Source organism: Myotis myotis, unplaced genomic scaffold (genome assembly GCF_014108235.1).
Source record: "Myotis myotis isolate mMyoMyo1 unplaced genomic scaffold, mMyoMyo1.p scaffold_m19_p_24, whole genome shotgun sequence".
NCBI lineage: Eukaryota > Metazoa > Chordata > Mammalia > Chiroptera > Vespertilionidae > Myotis > Myotis myotis.
Genome location: NW_023416329.1, coordinates 5,512,428 through 5,530,522, shown reverse-complemented (window position 1 = coordinate 5,530,522; position 18,095 = coordinate 5,512,428). Strand labels below are relative to the sequence as shown.

At 40.5% G+C, this 18,095-nt stretch overlaps 1 protein-coding gene across 4 annotated transcripts in view; it reads right to left on the bottom strand.

Moving 5' to 3' along the window:
• ZFAND4 (zinc finger AN1-type containing 4) overlaps positions 1-18,095 on the bottom strand; it is a 103,283-nt gene that overhangs the window by 73,682 nt on the left and 11,506 nt on the right. For 2 of the 4 annotated variants that reach the window (XM_036356041.1, XM_036356040.1), the window contains exon 2: positions 17,333-17,630. In XM_036356041.1, the coding sequence (XP_036211934.1) occupies positions 17,333-17,513 (181 nt within the window). In that variant the 5' untranslated portion in view covers positions 17,514-17,630. Of the gene's footprint in view, positions 1-17,332; positions 17,631-18,095 lie in introns of those variants that run through there. The other 2 variants (XM_036356043.1, XM_036356042.1) reach the window with 2 other exon arrangements.

Here is an 18,095-nt window from a genome sequence, read left to right as displayed (position 1 = left end):
AGGTTCGATTCCGGTCAAGGGCATGTACCTGGGTTGCGGGCATATCCCCAGTAGGAGATGTGCGGGAGGCAGCTGATCGATGTTTCTCTCTCGTCGATGTTTCTAACTCTCTATCTCTCTCCCTTCCTCTCTATAAAAAAATCAGTAAAATATATTTTTAAAAAAAAAGTGGAGCATCAATGTCCATCAACTGAATAATGAATAAATAAAATGTAGTATATATCCACCCATACAATGGAATATTATTCAGCTATAAAAAGGAAAGGACTAATATATGATAAAACACAGATGGACCCCCTAAAACATTATGCTAAGTAAAACAAGTCACACATAAAAGGTTACATATTACATAACTTCAGTTATATGAATAAGTAAATCCATAAAGATAGAAAGTATATTATTAGTTGTTGATAGGGGATTGGAGAAGGGTATGAAAAAAATGATTATTTAATGGGTATAGGGTTTCATTTGAGGTGATGAGAATGTCTTGAGCCTGTGGGTGCCATCTTCACACGCTCCCTTTGCCTTGCTCCAGGTCGCTGGTATCTCCTAGAAACAATCTTATGCTCTTGTTTGGCACCCTGGTGGTTTTGGCTGCTGTCCATGGTATACCCCTTGATTGCCTGGCCCTGGTGGTCAGCAGGCCTTATGTTAATATGTACACCAAGGGACTGTGACAAACAAAGAGCTATCCTAGGGCACAGTGCAGAGGCAGCAGATAGAAACACACATCTCAAGGAAACCAAGATGGCGGCATAGGTAAACACCGGAGTTTGCTGCCTCAAACAACCACTTCAAAAATACAACTAAAAGATGTAACGGACATCATCCAGAACCACAGGAAGGCTGGCTGAGTGGAAGTCCTACAACTAGGAGGAAAGAGAAAAACATACCGAGACTCAGAGGAGGAGCAGTGCTGAAGTAAAATACTAAGGTGTGGAGTGCATGCAGAGCGGGCTGGCGGCTGAGGGCGTGGTTGTTGTTTTCAATCGGGAGGGAGTCTCAGGCTCTGAGCTCCAGTTCTAGGCGAGTCTCTAGGGACCCAGACTCATACAGGAGAAGCGGGACTGTCTGCTATCGCTCAGAACCCTAGGGCAGCTTTCTCTCCGTGGGGCTTGCAGCAATTACTGGGACACAGAGAAGCAGAGCCTCTGAGGGCAAGACTGAGAGCAGCCATAATTGCTAACCCCACCCTGTTGATCCCGTGGGATCTGCCCTGCCCAAGCCCTGCAGGGAGACTTTTGCTGGATAGCCTCAGGCAAAGGCTAGATTAGCACCTCCCTAGAGATCCAGGAGCCAGGAAGCCCAGAGGTCAGACTGGGACCATCAAGTTTGCAGCTCCGTGGAACCATAAAAGACACACTCAGGGGGCAGACTCATTGAGCAGCAAAGCCCCATCAAAGCAAGTCTACCCCCAGAAGGGTGTCTCCAGCACAGAAGTTCTCCCACTGCAGACACAGCTGATTCTCACAGCCAACTGGCCTAGAGGTCAATTCCTCACAGTGATAACTACAACAATCAAGGCTTAATTACAAGAAGACTGTGCACAAAGTGGTGCACCAAGAGTGTCTACCTCAGGTAATTGGGACACTTAGCACAGAAAGGCACTCTATCGACACAGCGAAGCATAAAAAATGCTGAGACAAAGAAACAGGAAACAAACGACAGAATTGGAGGAAAGCAAACTGCTGGATATAGAGTTCAAAACCACACTTTTAAGGTCTTTAAAGAACTGTCTAGAAGCTGCCGATAAACTTAATAAGGCCCTCGAAAAGACTGGTGAGACCGCCGATAAATGTAGTGAGATCTTCAAGAAGACTGGTGAGACTGCCGATAAATGTAGTGAGATCCTCAAGAAATCTAATGAGACCCTCAATGTTGTGATAAAGGACCAACTAGAAATTAAGCATACACTGACTGAAATAAAGAACATTATACAGACTCCCAACAGCAGACCAGGGGATCGCAAGAATCAAGTCAAAGATTTGAAATACGAAGAAGCAAAAAAACACCCAAACGGAAAAGCAAAATGAAAAAAGAATCCAAAAATACGAAGATAGTGTAAGGAGCCTCTGGGACAGCTTCAAACGTACCAACATCAGAATTATAGGGGTGCCAGAAGAAGAGAGAGAGCAAGATATTGAAAACCTCTTTGAAGAAATAATGACAGAAAACTTCCCCAACCTGGTGAAAGAAATAGACTTACAAGTCCAGGAAGCGCAGAGAACTCCAAACAAAAGGAATCCAAAAAGGAACACAACAAGACACATCATAATTAAAATGCCAAGAGCAAAAGACAAAGAGAGAATCCTAAAAGCAGCAAGAGAAAGAAAATCAGTTACCTACAAGGGAGTACCCATACAACTGTCAGCTGATTTCTCAACAGAAACTTTGCAGGCCAGAAGGGAGTGGCAAGAAATATTCAAAGTGATGAATACCAAGAATCTACAACCAAGACTACTTTATCCAGCAAAGCTAGCATTCAGAAGTGAAGGCCAGATAAAGAGCTTCACAGATAAGAAAAAGCTAAAGGAGTTCATCACCACCAAAGCAGTATTATATGAAATGCTGAAAGGTATCCTTTAAGAAGAGGAAGAAGAAGAAAATGGTAAAGATGCAAACTATGAACAACAAATACACATCTATCAACAAGTGAATCTAAAAATCAAGGGAATAAATAATCTGATGAACAGTATGAACTGGTGATTATAATAGAATCAGGGACATAGAAAAGGAATGGATGGACTATTCTTGGGGCGAGGGAAGGGGTGTGGGGCGAGGGAAAAGATTGGACAATAATCCTGCACCTATGGATGAGGACAGTGGGTGGGGAGTGAGGGCGGAGGGTGGGGTGGGAACTGAGTGGAGGGGAGTTATGGTGGGAAAAAAGAGTAACTAATGTAATAACTAAACAATAAAGATTTAATTAAAAAAAAAAGAAACACACATCTCCTAGTCTTCCCCTGAAAGAGGTATATTTGCATAACTTGAAGTTATCATTATGAAATGCCACTTTGTCTCTTGTTACAGCCTTTATTTTAAAGTCTATTTTGTCTGATGTAAGTATTCTGCCAAGCTTTTTAAATTTATTTCCATATACATGAAATACTTCTTTCCATCCCTTTACTTTTAGGCTGTGTGTGTTTTGCATTCTGAGGTGGGTCTCTTGTAGACAGTATATTCAATCGTTTTGTTTTCTTCTCCATGTAGCCACCCTATATCTTTTTTATTTTTTATTTTTTGAGAGAGAGAGACACATCAATGTGAGAGAGAAACATTAATCAGTTGCCTCCTATATTCACTCCAACAGGTGATCGAACCCGCAACCTGGTGACCAGAATGGAACCTGCCAGGTTGGTGTAGAGGACGATGCTCCAACCAACTGAGCCACGCTGGCCAGGGCCACCCTATGCCTTTTCATTGGAGCATTTAATCTATTTACATTTAAAGTAATTACCAATAGGCATGTAGTTTTGCATTTTATTCTTTTTTTATTTTTATAGTTCTTCTCTGTTCGCTTATTCTTGATCTTTATATAGGTGGAATCATAGTATGTGTTTCTCTATGATTTGCTTTTATTATTCACCATTGTTTTTAATTTATCCATGTCATGCATGGGACTATTATTCCATTAGTTTCTCTGTTGTGAACTATCCTATAGAATTCAATTACAATATATGGCACATATATTTACATATACCACAATTTATCCAGTCTAGTGTACTCATTTGAGTTGTTTCTAGAATTTTGACATTACCAACAAGACTACTATGAATATCCCTCTTACATAACTTATTCACATGTTTCACTTTATAACGTATTTTATATAACTTTATTAATACAGAAATATCCACTTTCTACAGGTTAGTATTTTACTGGTGTATCTTTCAATCCTTTACCTTCAACATTTGCTGTCCTTACATTTTAGATTAGGTCTCTTGTAAAAAAAAAAAAAAAAGAAGAAGCATTTCATATGAACTTTTTTTTTTTAATATATTTTATTGATTTTTTACAGAGAGGAAGGGAGAGAGATAGAGAGTTAGAAACATCAATGAGAGAGAAACATCGACCAGCTGCCTCCTGCACATCTCCCACTGGGGATGTGCCCGCAACCCAGGCACATGCCCTTGACCGGAATCGAACCCGGGACCCTTCAGTCCGCAGGCCGACGCTCTATCCACTGAGCCAAACCGGTCTCGGCTCATATGAACTTTTTTAAAAAGCAATCTATCAGTTGTATTTCAATTAAAGAGATTTATCCATTTTACCTTATTGGAATTACTGACATATATCTATTCATTTTCACTATCTTACTTTGAATTTTCTAATTGTCCTGCTTTAACTGCCTGCCTCCTTCATGTATTAATTTAGATAGATGGCAGAAGGTAAGGCACTTCTATCATCTAGAAATTATATAACTATTTCTAATCTCTAATGTTTACTATAGAAATTTAAGTAATCAGATTTAATAAAATAAAGCCTAAAGTAAATCACATCTTTAACCTCTTCATGAATAATACTAAGAGCCTTAGCACTCTCATTACACACAGATCTACCTTGAATTATATGTCATTGTTACCAGGATTTTAAATAGATTTTTTCAAACTGTCATATATTATTGTTTTATTTGTTTTATTAAGTAAAAATTTTTTTAGATTCACCCACAAGTGTGCCATTTTGATAAATATTCTACATTGTATCATCAACTTCCTTTAAAGATTTGCCTTCTAAGATATATCCTTCAGAAATTCCTTTGGCAAGAATTTTTTGTTGGGAAATTCAAGTTTTGTTTTTCTGGAAATGTCTTTATTTTGTCCTCATCCTTGAAAAATAAATTTAATTTTAGGTAGAGACTGTTGTTTCTCTCAGCACTGTAAAGATAATATTCCACTGTCTTCTGGTTTCTATTATTATTAAAAAGTCCATTGTTATGCCCAAATCGTGGTTTCTAATACCATAGTCCAATAAATGGAACCAGGGCTCGCTAAAGAAATGGCTGCTCTAGCCAGTTTGGCTCAGTGGATAGAGGGCTGGTCTGCGGACCAAAGGGTTCGGAGTTTGATTTTGGTCAAGGGCACGTACCTTGATTGCAGGCTCCTCCGCAGCCCAGGCTCTGGTCGGGGTGCTTGCAGGAGGCAACCAATCGATGTTTCTCTCACATTGATGTTTCTCTCTGTCTTTCCCTCTCTCTTCTACTCTCTCTAAAAATTCAATGGAAAGATATCCTTGGTGAAGGTTAGCAAGATAAAACAAAAAAGAAATGGCTGATTCTAAGACAGGGGAAGAAATACACAAGATGATCCTAAATCACCTTGTAGTGCCACAAAGTAAGTGGGAAAAGAAAACAAAATAACCACAAACATACTGGTTCAGGGGTTTGGGGAACAAATATTTATCTCTGAGCATTGTACTGAGGTTCCAGATTTTTTTCTCCTTTCCCCTTTGCCTCAAGCAAGATGCTTTAGGGACAAAATCTGCTATACTAACCTGTTCTTGAAGAATTACATATTGTCATCTCAGGCCTCTTTCTATTTCCATTATATTAATACAAGTTGAAACAGACATTGAAAATGTATTTTAAAAAACCTTTACCCAGAATTTCTGTGTTCTGTTTTAGGAAATGTTTCTACCATATGGTCAGAATCAGAAACCTGTTTGATTCTACTTTTGAAGACATTACACTTTAACTTGTCACATCAATAATACATATATTTAGGTAGTGGTAACATGACAGTAATGTTTTCCAATAATGACACAACTATGTACTAGTTAGAGGTTAAACTGTGTCCCCCAAAAGTCCCTGTATCGAAGTCCTAATCCTCAGTACCTCACCATGTGACCTTAGTTGGAGATAGGGTCTTTACAGATATAATGAAGTTAAAATAAGGTCATTAGGGAGGGTCCTAATCAAATATGACTGGTGTCCTTATAAAAAGGGGGAAATTTGGAAACACACATACACAGAGAGATAATCATGTGAGAAAACTGGGATGATGCTTCTAGAAGCAAAGGAACAAAAAAGGCTGACAGCAAACCACCAGAAGCTAGGCAATGGCATGTACCGATGTTCTCTAGGAGCTCTCAGGAGCAACCAGTAATGCCAACTCCTTGATCTTGGGCTTCTAGCCTCTGGAACTGAATACATTTCTGCTCTTAAGCAACTCAGTTTGTGGTACCTTGCTTTGGCATCTCTAGTAAATTAATACAATATGAAAAATAGTGAATTTTATAATACGTAAATTAAAAATGGAGAAAAAGAGTTTGCTAAACTTCTGAAAACATGTTTAGTATTATTAGTCAGAATATTGGGAATGTGTATAAAATACAAAAAGTGATCAAATCTATTTAACCCTATATATTTCTGTGGTTACAGAGCCCATGACCATTACAATTTTAAAATGATAAAAAAAAATATTATTGGTAAAACAAACACTTAGAATTTAATGACAATAAAATTCAACTTAAAAACTTATAGGTTAGCCTGGCTGGTGTGGCTCAGTGGTTGAGCATGGACCCATCAACCAGGAGGTCACGGTTCAATTCCTAGTCAGGGCACAGGCCTAGGTTGCGGGCTCAATCCCCAGGGGGCGTGTAGTAAGCAGCCAATCAATGACACTTGCTCGTTATTGATGTTCCTAGCCCTCTCACCCTCTCCCTTTCTCTCTCTAAAATTAATTTTTTAGAACATGTAGGTTATAACACAATTCTTGAAAGGAAATTTTAAATCATAACTTCTTACAGTTAAAAGTTAAGATTTCCAGTTTCAATTACAACATGTGAAGAGCTTGTATGTTGCCACCATCCTTACAAAAAGAAAAAAGTTGAATAAAATAAAAACCAACAACTTTTCTTGGAGCCATTAGAGAAATGAGGTAGAAGGGCAAAACTCCACCCCAGAATCTACAGAGTTTGGCAAATCCAGAGAGTTACAGCTAAGATCTGCTTACTTGACATAGAAACAGAAGACTCTAGAGCAGGGGTGGGCAAACTTTTTGACTCGAGGGCCACAATGGGTTCTTAAACTGGACCGGAGGGCCGGAACAAAAGCATGGATGGAGTGTTTGTGTGAACTAATATAAATTCAAAGTAAACATCATTACATAAAAGGGTACGGTCTTTTTTTTTAATAGTTTTATTCATTTCAAACGGGCCGGATCCGGCCCACGGGCTGTAGTTTGCCCACGGTTGCTCTAGAGACATCAACCGAAAGGAACATTTAAATGGTAACTTTGAGAATCTGGCAGAGGCTGAAGATGGACTAGCATAAGATTTAAGAATTCCTGGGGCCCTGGCTGGTGTGCTCAGTGGTTGGTGCACTGAAGGGTCATGGGTTTGATTTCTGGTAAGTGCATGTACCTGGGTTGCAGGTTTGTTCTCCCACCCAGTTGGGGTGCATGTAGGAGGCAACCAATCAATGTGTCTCTCAGATCTCTCTCTCCCTCTCCCTTCCTCCCTCCCACTCTCTCTAAAAATCAATGGAAAAAATATGCTCAGGTGAGTATTAACAACAACAAATAAGAATCCCTGGGGGCCACAGTCTTAGGGAGCCTTCATACTTTTGATACTTTTATCTCTAGAAAAACTATCTGGTTATCACTGTGAAGAGTCAAGAAAGATGGCCTTGTAGCTCAGGCAGAGGGAGGGGAAACATCCTATATAATAAAATCCTAATATGCAAATCAACCAAAGAGCAGAACGACTGATCACTATGATGCGCACTGACCACCAGGCTGACCCCTGGTGGTCAGTGCATTCCCACAGGGGAGTGCCACTCAGCCAGAAGCGCTCACAGCTGGAGAGTGCAGCAGCAGAGGCGTGAGCCTCTCCTGCCTCCATGGAAGCACTAAGGTTGGCTGACTGATGGCTCCCGGACTGCAAGAGGACGCAGGCCGGGCTGAGGGACCCACCCGAATGCACAAATCTCATGCACTGGGCCTCTAGTAAACATTATAAAAAGCCCTGAGTGAAGTCGCAATAGATATGACCACATCCTGTGTAATGAGACACTGACTTGCGCCTGGCCAATCAGCAGGGCCCACAGTCCTTTCTCCTCCCCTTCCCTATAAAACCTCTCTCCATACAGAGTTCTCTCTCTCTGCCACTTGGCTTGCCGTTGCATCGGTGAGGGTGGTCGGGGAGCCGAACTAGTTCGAATAAAGACTCTTTGCTTTTGCATTGGGGGGAAAAAAAAAGAAAAAAAGCCCTGAGCATTCATTCTCTATATTAAAGGCCTATTGACTTTATCAGAGCCTTATCCCACCTGGGGGAAGGCTATTTCACTGAGTGTAAAACCCTCTAGTTTTCCTATCATAAGTAATTACAGGATGGGGGATGGGGAGAGGCTAAGAAACACTTTAAAGGTCACAGCCCTGCAACACAGAACCACCAAAAGATTGAGATTTAACCAAAGATTATAGATGGTCTTTTCCCTCAGTACTTTATCAGCACACTAACAGGGCTCTAGTATAATAGCGGATTACAGGTGAAAAAACTACAAGACACAGACTCTTCCTAAGGAGAAGTTCTTAGGGAAACCTAAAAACAACAGGGAAGGCAAAACAAGGAAGCTAGAAGAATTTGAAATCTCTGGCACTTATAGATAGCTACAACAAACATTAAATATAGCCCATCTTCCTAGACATCTGAATATAAAAAAAGCCCATTTACCTCAGTAACTATTATCTGATATATTATATCCAACATTAAACAAAAAAAATTTACAAAGCATGTTAAAAGACAAGAAAAAATATACAGTCTGAAGAGACAAAATAAACATCAGTGCCGAAATTTTGGAATTATCAGACAAGGAAGTTAAAATAACTATGATTGATATGTTAGGAATTTTAGCAGAAAAGTAGATGACATGCAAAAACGGATGGGTAATGACAGAGACTGAAACTGTAAGAAAGGATTGAAGTAGATTCTAGAAATAAAAAAACACAAATAAAGATTGCCTTTGATGGGTTCACTCATCAGTAGATGGGATATGGCAAGGAAAAAATCAGTGAGTTTAAATAAATGTCAATACCAACTTTCCCAAACTAAAATGTAAAGAAAAAAAATGAATGAAGACAAAAACAGAGCGCCCAAGAACTGTGGGAAAAATTCATAAAGTACAACTGGAATACTAGTAAAAAAGATAAAATGAAACAGAAGAAATATCTTAAATAATAGTGGCCAGAATATTCCAAAATTAATAAGATACACCAAAGCAGATTGACAAGGAGCTCAGAAAACATCAAGTAGGATAAAATTTATAAATCTATACTTAAGCACATCATATCAAACTGCAGAAAAGTGCCCTAACCGGTCTGGCTCAGTGGATAGAGCGTCAGCCTGCGGACTCAAGGGTCCAAGGTTCGATTCCAGTCAAGGGCATGTACCTTGGTTGCGGGCACATCCCCAGTGGGGGGTTTGCAGGAGGCAGCTGATCGATGTTTCTCTCTCATTGATGTTTCTAACTCTCTATCCCTCTCCCATCCTCTCTGTAAAAAACCAATAAAATATATTTTAAAAAAAACCTGCAGAAAAGCAAAGACAAAGAGAAAAATCTTTAAAGAAGCTAGAGGGAAAAATTACATGGATAATAATTACAGGGAATTTATCAGAAATAACAAAAAAGAAAGTGGAGTGAAATATAAAGTGTTGAAAGAAAAAGACCACTGACCTAGAATCCTATACCTTATGAAACTATCCTTCAAAAGTAAAGGAGAAATGGGCTTTCTCCCATAAACAAAAATTGAGGCAATTTGTTGCCAGTACACCTGCCTTGTAAGAAATGTTAAAAGTTCTTCAGAGAGAAGGAAATGATATAGGTCAGAAAGTCAGATCTACATAAAAAAAAGTAAGAGCACCAAAGGAGGAATAAGTGAAGATAAAATAAAAACTTTTATTAGCTTTAATATTAGTTGATCTAACAGATAATAATTTGTTAAAAATAATAATAACAGCAATGTATCATTGATTATGGCTTATAAATAAAATGAATGATAACAATGATACAAGTGAGAGAGAGAAATTAGGAATATTTAGTTATTACTAGATAGTTACAATACCTGTGAAGAGGTAGTATTTGAAAGCAGACTTAGATTAGCTATAAATGCATATTGTCAACTCTAGTGCAACCATTAAAAAAAGTTTATATATAACTGATGTTAAGAAAGGAGATAAAATAGAACCATATAAAATGATTAGAGATCATCAGACTGGATCAAAAAGTAAGACCCAACTATATGTTGTCTATAATAAAACCACTTTAAATATACAGATACATATAAGATTAAAAGTAGTTGTCCCTTGGTATCCATGTGGATTGGTTCTAGAACCACCCTCAGGTATCAAAATCTGCAGATGCCCAAGTCCCTTATGTAAAACTAGTGGCTCGGTGCACGAAATTTGTGCACGGGAGGGGGGGTGTCCCTCAGTCCAGCCTCCACCCTCTCCAATCTGGGATCCCTTTCACAATCTGGGACCGCTAGCTCCTAACTGCTCACCTGTCTGCCTGCCTGATTGCCCCTAACCACTCTGCCTGCCGGCCTGATCACCCCCACTGCCCCCCCTCTGGCCTGATCACCCCTAACTGCCCCCTCCCGCTGGTCTGAGTGCCCCCTGCCGGCCTGATCCCCCAAAACTGCCCCCCTGTCGGCCAGCTCACCCCCAACTACCCCAACAGCTGGCCTGATCGCCCCCAACTGCTGCCCCTGCCTGCCTGCTTGCCCCTAACTGCCTCCCTGCCAGCCTGCTTGCCCCCAACTGCCCCCCCACCAGCCTGCTCGCCCCCAACTGACCCCCCTGCTGGCCTGCTCACCCCCATATGCCCCCCCCACTGGCCTTATCACCCCCAACAGCCCCCCAGCCAGCCTGCTCGCCCCCAACTGCCCCCCACCCCCCGCTGGCCTGCTTGCCTCCAACTGCGCCCCCCTGCCAGCTTGATCACCCCCAACTTCTCTCACCTGCCAGCATGATTACCCCTAACCACCTCTGCCTCAGCCCTGCCACCAAGGCTTTGTCCAGAAGGACGTCTGCAAGGTCTCCCGGAAGGTCTCCCAGTCTAATTAGCACATTACTCTTTTATTAGTATAGATGACATAAAAGCCCTAGCTGGTTTGGCTCAGTCAATAGAGTATTGGCCTGCAGACTGAAGGGTCCCAGGTTCAGTTCCAATCAAGAGCACATACCTCAGTCGCAGGCTCCTCCCGGGCCTGGGCTCCAGTAGGTGCACATGCAGGAGGCAACCAATCAATGTGTTTCTCTCACATCACTATTTCTCTCTGTCTGTCCCTCTCTTCCAGTCTCTCTGAAAATCAGTGGAAAAATATCCTCAGGTAAGGAATAAAAAATAAATAAATAAATAAATAAATAAGAAATGAAATGGCATAAAACAATGCATATAGTCAGCTCTCCACATCTATGGATTCCTAACCATAGATTGAAACTATTTTTAATCAATGTAAAACCTACGATACAGAGGACTGATTGAATAGGGGCTGATACAGTTTTTTCAACTATACCTCAAAGGGAGGGGAGAGTAAAAAGATGGAGAAAGATATGCCATGCTAATGCTAATCAAAAGAAAGCGAGAGTCGCTAAATTAATTGTACATAAAGTATACTTAAGAGCAAGGAAAGTTATCAGGGATGGAGGTGCATTACATAATGATAAGGGAGTCAATTCTCCAAGAAGACATAATAATCCTTAATGTACAGGCACCATCAGCTATCAAAACTTATAAATTACTAGAGAGCTGGTGCATGAAATTCACGCATGGGTAGGGTCCCTAGGCGTGGCCGGTAGGGTTCCCCACCTCCCCGCCTCCCCCTTCCCTCACCATCCGTGCACCGCCACCCGCGCGGTTCCCTCTGCCTTCCCACCTCCTCGCCTCCTCTTTTCCTCACTCCTTCAGTGCCCTGCTGCTGCCACTGGTCGTCCACCATGTTCCGCACTGCCCCCTCATGGTCAGCGCACGTCATAGCGAGCGATCAAACTCCTGGTCTCACGGTCAAACTCCCTACGGGACACTTTGCATATTAACCTTTTATATATATAGATAGTCCTAGCCGGGGTAGCTCAGTTGGTTGGGTGTTGTCCTGTGCACCAAAAGGTTGCCAGTTTGATTCCCAGTCAGGGCACGTCTTGGGTTGTGAGCTTGATCCCCAATAGGAGGGTGTGCAGGAGGCAGCCATGGATGTTTCCTTCTCACATTAATGAATCTCTCTCTCTCTCTCTCTCTCTCTCTCTCTCTCTCTCTCTCTCTCTCCCCCTTCCTCTCTCTAGCAATAAAAGTGCCCATCTGTAGATGAATGGATTAGAAAACTGTGGTACATCTACACAATGGAATACTATGCTGCTGTAAAAAAGAAGGAACTCTTACCATTTGCAACAGCATGGATGGAACTGTAGAGCATTATGCTAAGTGAAATAAGCCAGTCAATGAAGGAAAAATACCACATGATCTCACTCATTTATGGATAATAAAGACCATTATAAACTTATGAACAAAAATAGATACAGAGGCAAAGCTGCCTTGAACAGACTGTCAAACTATAGCAGGAAGGCCGGGAAGGATGGGGGGGGCAGGAGGAGGGTATAGGAGATCAACCGAAGGACTTGTATGCATGCATATAAGCATAACCAATGGACATAAGACACTGGGGGGTAGGGGAGGCCAAGGGATTGTCAAGGGTGGGGGAAAAAAAAGGAGACATATGTAATACTCTTTGTAATACTTTAAGCAATAAAAAATAAATAAATAAATAAATAAATAAATAAATAAATAACCCAGCATGGCTCAACGGTTGAGCACTGATCTATGAACCAGCAGGTTATGCTTCAATTCCCAGTCAGGGCACATGCCTGGGTTGCGGGCTTGATCCTTAGTGTGGGGCATGCAGGAGGCAGCCAATGTGTCTCTCTCTCCCTTCCTCTCCCTTCCTCTCTGAAATCTACAGAAATATATTTAAAAATGAAAATAAAACATAAATTATATTATCTATATATATAAAAGCCTAAGCAACCATCCTACCATTCAACTGTCCGACCGGTAGCTATGATGCACAATGACCACCAGGGGGCAGACGCTCTGACCAGTAGCTATGACATGCACTGACCATCAGGGGGCAGATGCTCAACACAGGAGCTGCTGAGCTGCGGTGACTTGGTAGCTGCCGTTCTTGGGTGATGCACCTGGAACCAAAGAGAAGGGAGCCCAATTCCAGGGTGCGTCACCCGAGAACCACCCTCGCACAATCCAGGACCCCTCGGGATTGTCCGACAGCTGATTTCAGCCTGATCCCCACAGGCCAGACTGAGGGACCCCACTGGTGCACGACCGGGCCTCTAGTCCTATATAATAAAAGGCTAATATGCAAATCGATCAAACAGGGGAACGACTGGTTGCTATGATATGCACTGGCCACTAGGGGGCAGACGCTCAATGCAGGATCTGCCCCCTGGTGGTCAGTGCACTCCCACAGGGGGAGCGCGCTCATCCAGAAGCCGGGCTCACAGCTGGCAAGTGCAGTGGCGGTGGTGGGAACCTCTCCCACCTCTACGGCAGTTGGACATCCCCCAAGGGCTCCTGGACTGCGAGAGGGCACAGGCTGGGCTGAGGGACAACCCCCGCCCCCCAAGTGCATGAATTTCGTGCACTGGGCCTCTAGTAATAAATAAGAGAGTATAATATTGTCATAGATAAAGCTAAACAAAGATCGAGTGATCACAAGAGCAATGTATAAAAAATGTTATACATGACAGATATGAAATTACATTAGTGAGGAAAGACTAGACTAATTCAATAACTGGTTGTAGTCTCCTGAAGAACAGAATGACGGTCACTGCCCATGGACTGCAAGAAGTTACAAGAAAGCATTGGAGGGTATGAGGATGAGGAATGCAAATAGGAATTGTGATCTACTGACCACTAGTGGTAGGTGCTATGGACTGAAGCCCTAATTCCCAATTGTGATAGTATTTGGAGATAGCCTTTGGGAGATAACTGGGTTTAGATGAAGTCATGAGGGTGACCACCTCATGGTGGAATCAGTGCCCTTTAGGAAGAGACACCAGAGCACTCTCTTTTCCTCCCTCTCCTCTCCCTCTCCCTCTGCCTGTCTCCCAGGTGAGAACACAGTGAGAAGGTGGCTGTCTACAGGTCAGAAAAGCCCTCACCTGAACCTGACCATCCTGGTATCCTGATCTGCCTTTCAGCCTACAGAACTGCGAGAAAAAAAATTTCTGTTCTTTAAGCCACCCAGTCTATAGTATTTTGTTATGACAGCCCAAGCAGACTAAGACAATAGGCATTTTTATATATTACCTCATTTAATTTCCCAATAACTGCATTTCTAATTATATAACCTAGGATTCAACTATCTAATAACTACAAAGCCATTGGTTTTACCCTGCCATTGCCCCCTCCTACAGAGGACAAGAAGTTAGTTACTCAGAAGATCAGATACCAGGATTCTTGATTTTACCAATCAAAAACTCCAACCCTCCTCATCCTTCTACAATTTTGAATTTAAACAGTGCTGAAAGGCAATGATGTTACTATCTTTACAAGCAAATTCCAGCTGACTCAAAAAGCAAAAATCCATTTAGTGTTGTATGGAGGACTTTAACTTTCTAATCAAAACTGGATTTTTGACTACAAAGGAAAATACCATTTATTTCAGGAATCTGCAAAGTATAAAGAAGAAGACTCAAATTTTACATAATTTATGACACATTACACAAATATACAAACCACAAAAGAGATATTGTACAATATTCAGTAGCCCTGCTATAATGACAAAGCTTTAAATATATGTAAGTGTAAGCCAAAAACTCTTCTCAGAAAAGTACATTTAAACAAAAAATAATGGCTCTTTTATACACCAATAATGAATTCTCAGAAAGAGAAACTAAATAAACAATCACACTTACCATTGCAACAAAAAAAATTAAGATACTTAGGAATAAACTTAACCGAAGAGGCAAAAGACCTGTACCCGGGAAACTATAGGACGTTGAAAAAAGAGATAGAAGAAGCTATAAATAAGTGGAAGAATATACTGTGTTCATGGATTGGTAGAATCAACATCATTAAAATGTCCATATTACCCAAGGCAATCTATAGATTTAATGCAATCCCTATTAAAATACCAATGGCAAATACTCCATAAATTATTTTTGGATCAAAAAAGACCCCGAGTAGCTGCAGCAAATTTGAGAAGAAGAAAAAACAAAGTTGGAGGAATCCAATACCAGATTTCAAGTTATTCTACAAAGCCACTGTAATCAAAACAGCCTGGTACTGGCACAAGAACAGACATATAGACCAATGGAACAGAACAGAGAACCCAGAAACCGACCCAAGCCATTACGCTCAATTAATATGTGACAAAGGAGATAAGAGGATACAATGGAGTCAAAACAGTCTCCTCAATAAATGGTGTTGGGAAAATTGGACAGATACATGCAAAAAAAAATGAAACTAGACCACCAACTTACACCATACACAATAATAAACTCAAAATGGATAAAAGACTTAAATGTAAGCTGTGAAACCATCAAAATCCTAGAAGAAACCGTTGGCAGCAAAATCTCTTGTAGCAATATGTTTACAGATACATCTCCTAAGGCTAAGGAAACTAAGGAAAAAATAAACAAATGGAACTACATCAAAATAAAAAGCTTCTGCACAGCAAAAGAAACCATCAACAAAACGAAAAGAGAGCCCACTGTATGGGAGAACATATTTGGCAATGATACATTTGATATAGGATTAATATCCAAAATATATAAGGAACTCATACAACTTAACAAAAGTAAGACAAACAATCCAATTTAAAAATGGACAAAGGACCTAAATAGACACTTCTCCAAAGAGAACATACAGATGGCCAAAAGACATATGAAAAAATGCTCAAAGTCACTCATCATCAGAGAGATGCAAATTAAAAAGACAATGAGGTATCACCTCACACCTGTCAGAATGGCTGCCATCAACAAATCAACAAATGACATTTGTGAGCGAGGATGTGGAGAAAAGGGAATCTAGTACACTGCTGGTGGGAATGCAGACTGGTGCAACTATTATGGAAAACAGTATGGAGTTTCCTCAAGAAATTAAATATGGAACTGCCATTTGACCCAGTGATCCCACTTCTAGGAATATATCCTAAGAAACCAGAAGCACCAATCAGAAAGATGTGTGTACCTCTATGTTCATAGCAGCACAATCTGCAATAGCTAAGATCTAGAAACAGCCCAAGTGCCCATCAGCATATGAGTAGATTAAAAAAGTGTGGTACAGTTACACAATGGAATACTATGCTTCTGTAAAAAGGAAGGAACTTTTACCATTTGCAAAAGCATGGATGGATTTGGAGAGCATTATGCTAAGCGAAATAAGCCAGTTGGAGAAAGATAAATATCACATGATCTCATTCATTTGTGGACTATAATGAACAACATAAACTGATGAACAAAAACAGATCCAGAGACAAAGAAACACCAAATGGCCCTGACCAGTTTGGCTCAGTGGGTAGAGCGTCAGCCTGTGGACTGAAGGGCCCCAGGTTCGATTCTGGGCAAGGGCATGTACCTTGGCTGCAGGCATATCCCCAGTTGGGGGTGTGCAGAAGGCAGCTGATCGATGTTTCTCTCTCATCGATGTTTCTAACTCTCTATCCCTCTCCCTTTCTCTCTATTAATAAACCAATAAAATATATTTAAAAAAAAGAAAAGAAAAGAAACACCAAATGGACTGTCAAAGCTCAGAGGGAAGGCAGGGGAGGGAAGTGAGAAAGGGGTAAGAGATCAACCGAAGGACTTGTATGCATGCATATTAGCATAACCAATGGATCTGGACACTGGGGCAGTGGAGGCTTGTCCTGGGTGGTGGGAGTGGCCAGGGCGGGGTCGATGGGGGGAAAAAGGAGACATATGTAATACTTTAAACAATAAAAAAAAAGAAATTAAAAAAGTAACTGTAAGGTAGTTATGGAAGAATTTGCATGTCATCATAACCTGTTGGAAAACCATTTTTAAAATATTATTTCACACCACTAACATGATACCACGGATTTGCTTAAAAAAAAAAAAACTCTGGGTAGAAGAGAACTGAGGTAGAGGAATGCAGAAATGATAATGAGATAGCTCATGAGTTGATAACTGTTGAAGCTGAGTAAGGGCTATATATGGGGGTTCATTATCCTATATTTTCTAAATCCATGTATGTTTGGCATTTTCTCTGGAAGAAAAGTTAAAGTTATTTATACACTCTTGATGAACAAATATAGTCCTCATATCCTAAAAATTAAAAAAAGAAGGAAAAAAGAAAGATGAGTACCTTCCAATCTTTGAATTTTTGCTTTCACAGAAATAACAGCTTCCAATGGTGAAACTCTCAGTTCAAAACATGTCCCAGTCAATGTTTCAATGAAGAGCTCCATGGTATAAAAAAGAAGTTTGTAGTAAAGTGGTCCCACATTATCTTCATTGAAGAATGGAGGATCTTTTTTGTTATCCATTACTTTGACTTTGTTAAATCCTTTGGAATATGTAGTAGGCAACTATATTCCAGTTCTAGCCAAATCAGCTTTGAACATTGGTAATATATATCATTGTTCATGTTTTGACTTTAGTACCTAAAAAACAAGAATTTTTTAAGAAGCCTATCTGAAAATCTCACTCCTCCATAAACATTTTCTGAACTATGGCCCCGTCTTCCACACCCCAGAATTCATTTTAAGTGCTTAATTTGTCTAATCCTAAGCTTCTCACATTTGCCTCTGAAATCACTCCTCCACTCCATTAGACTAAAAGATCATTTTAAACTGTATATTTGCAATAATTTTCTGTGTCTTACTAGAGCTCAGCACAGTTGCTTACAAATATTTTCTTATTAATAGGTATACATTTGCAGGACTTTCAAAAATTTATGCATATCCTTTTCTAAAATATGTAAATCATGTTTTCTAACCCGTACAAAGCATAACTTCATAACCACTATACATTTGAATCACACTAAATAAAAGGAATAGCAATCATCTTAATAGTTTCCTTAAAAATAAGAATCACTAAATAATCAATGAGGATTTGGATTTACAGGT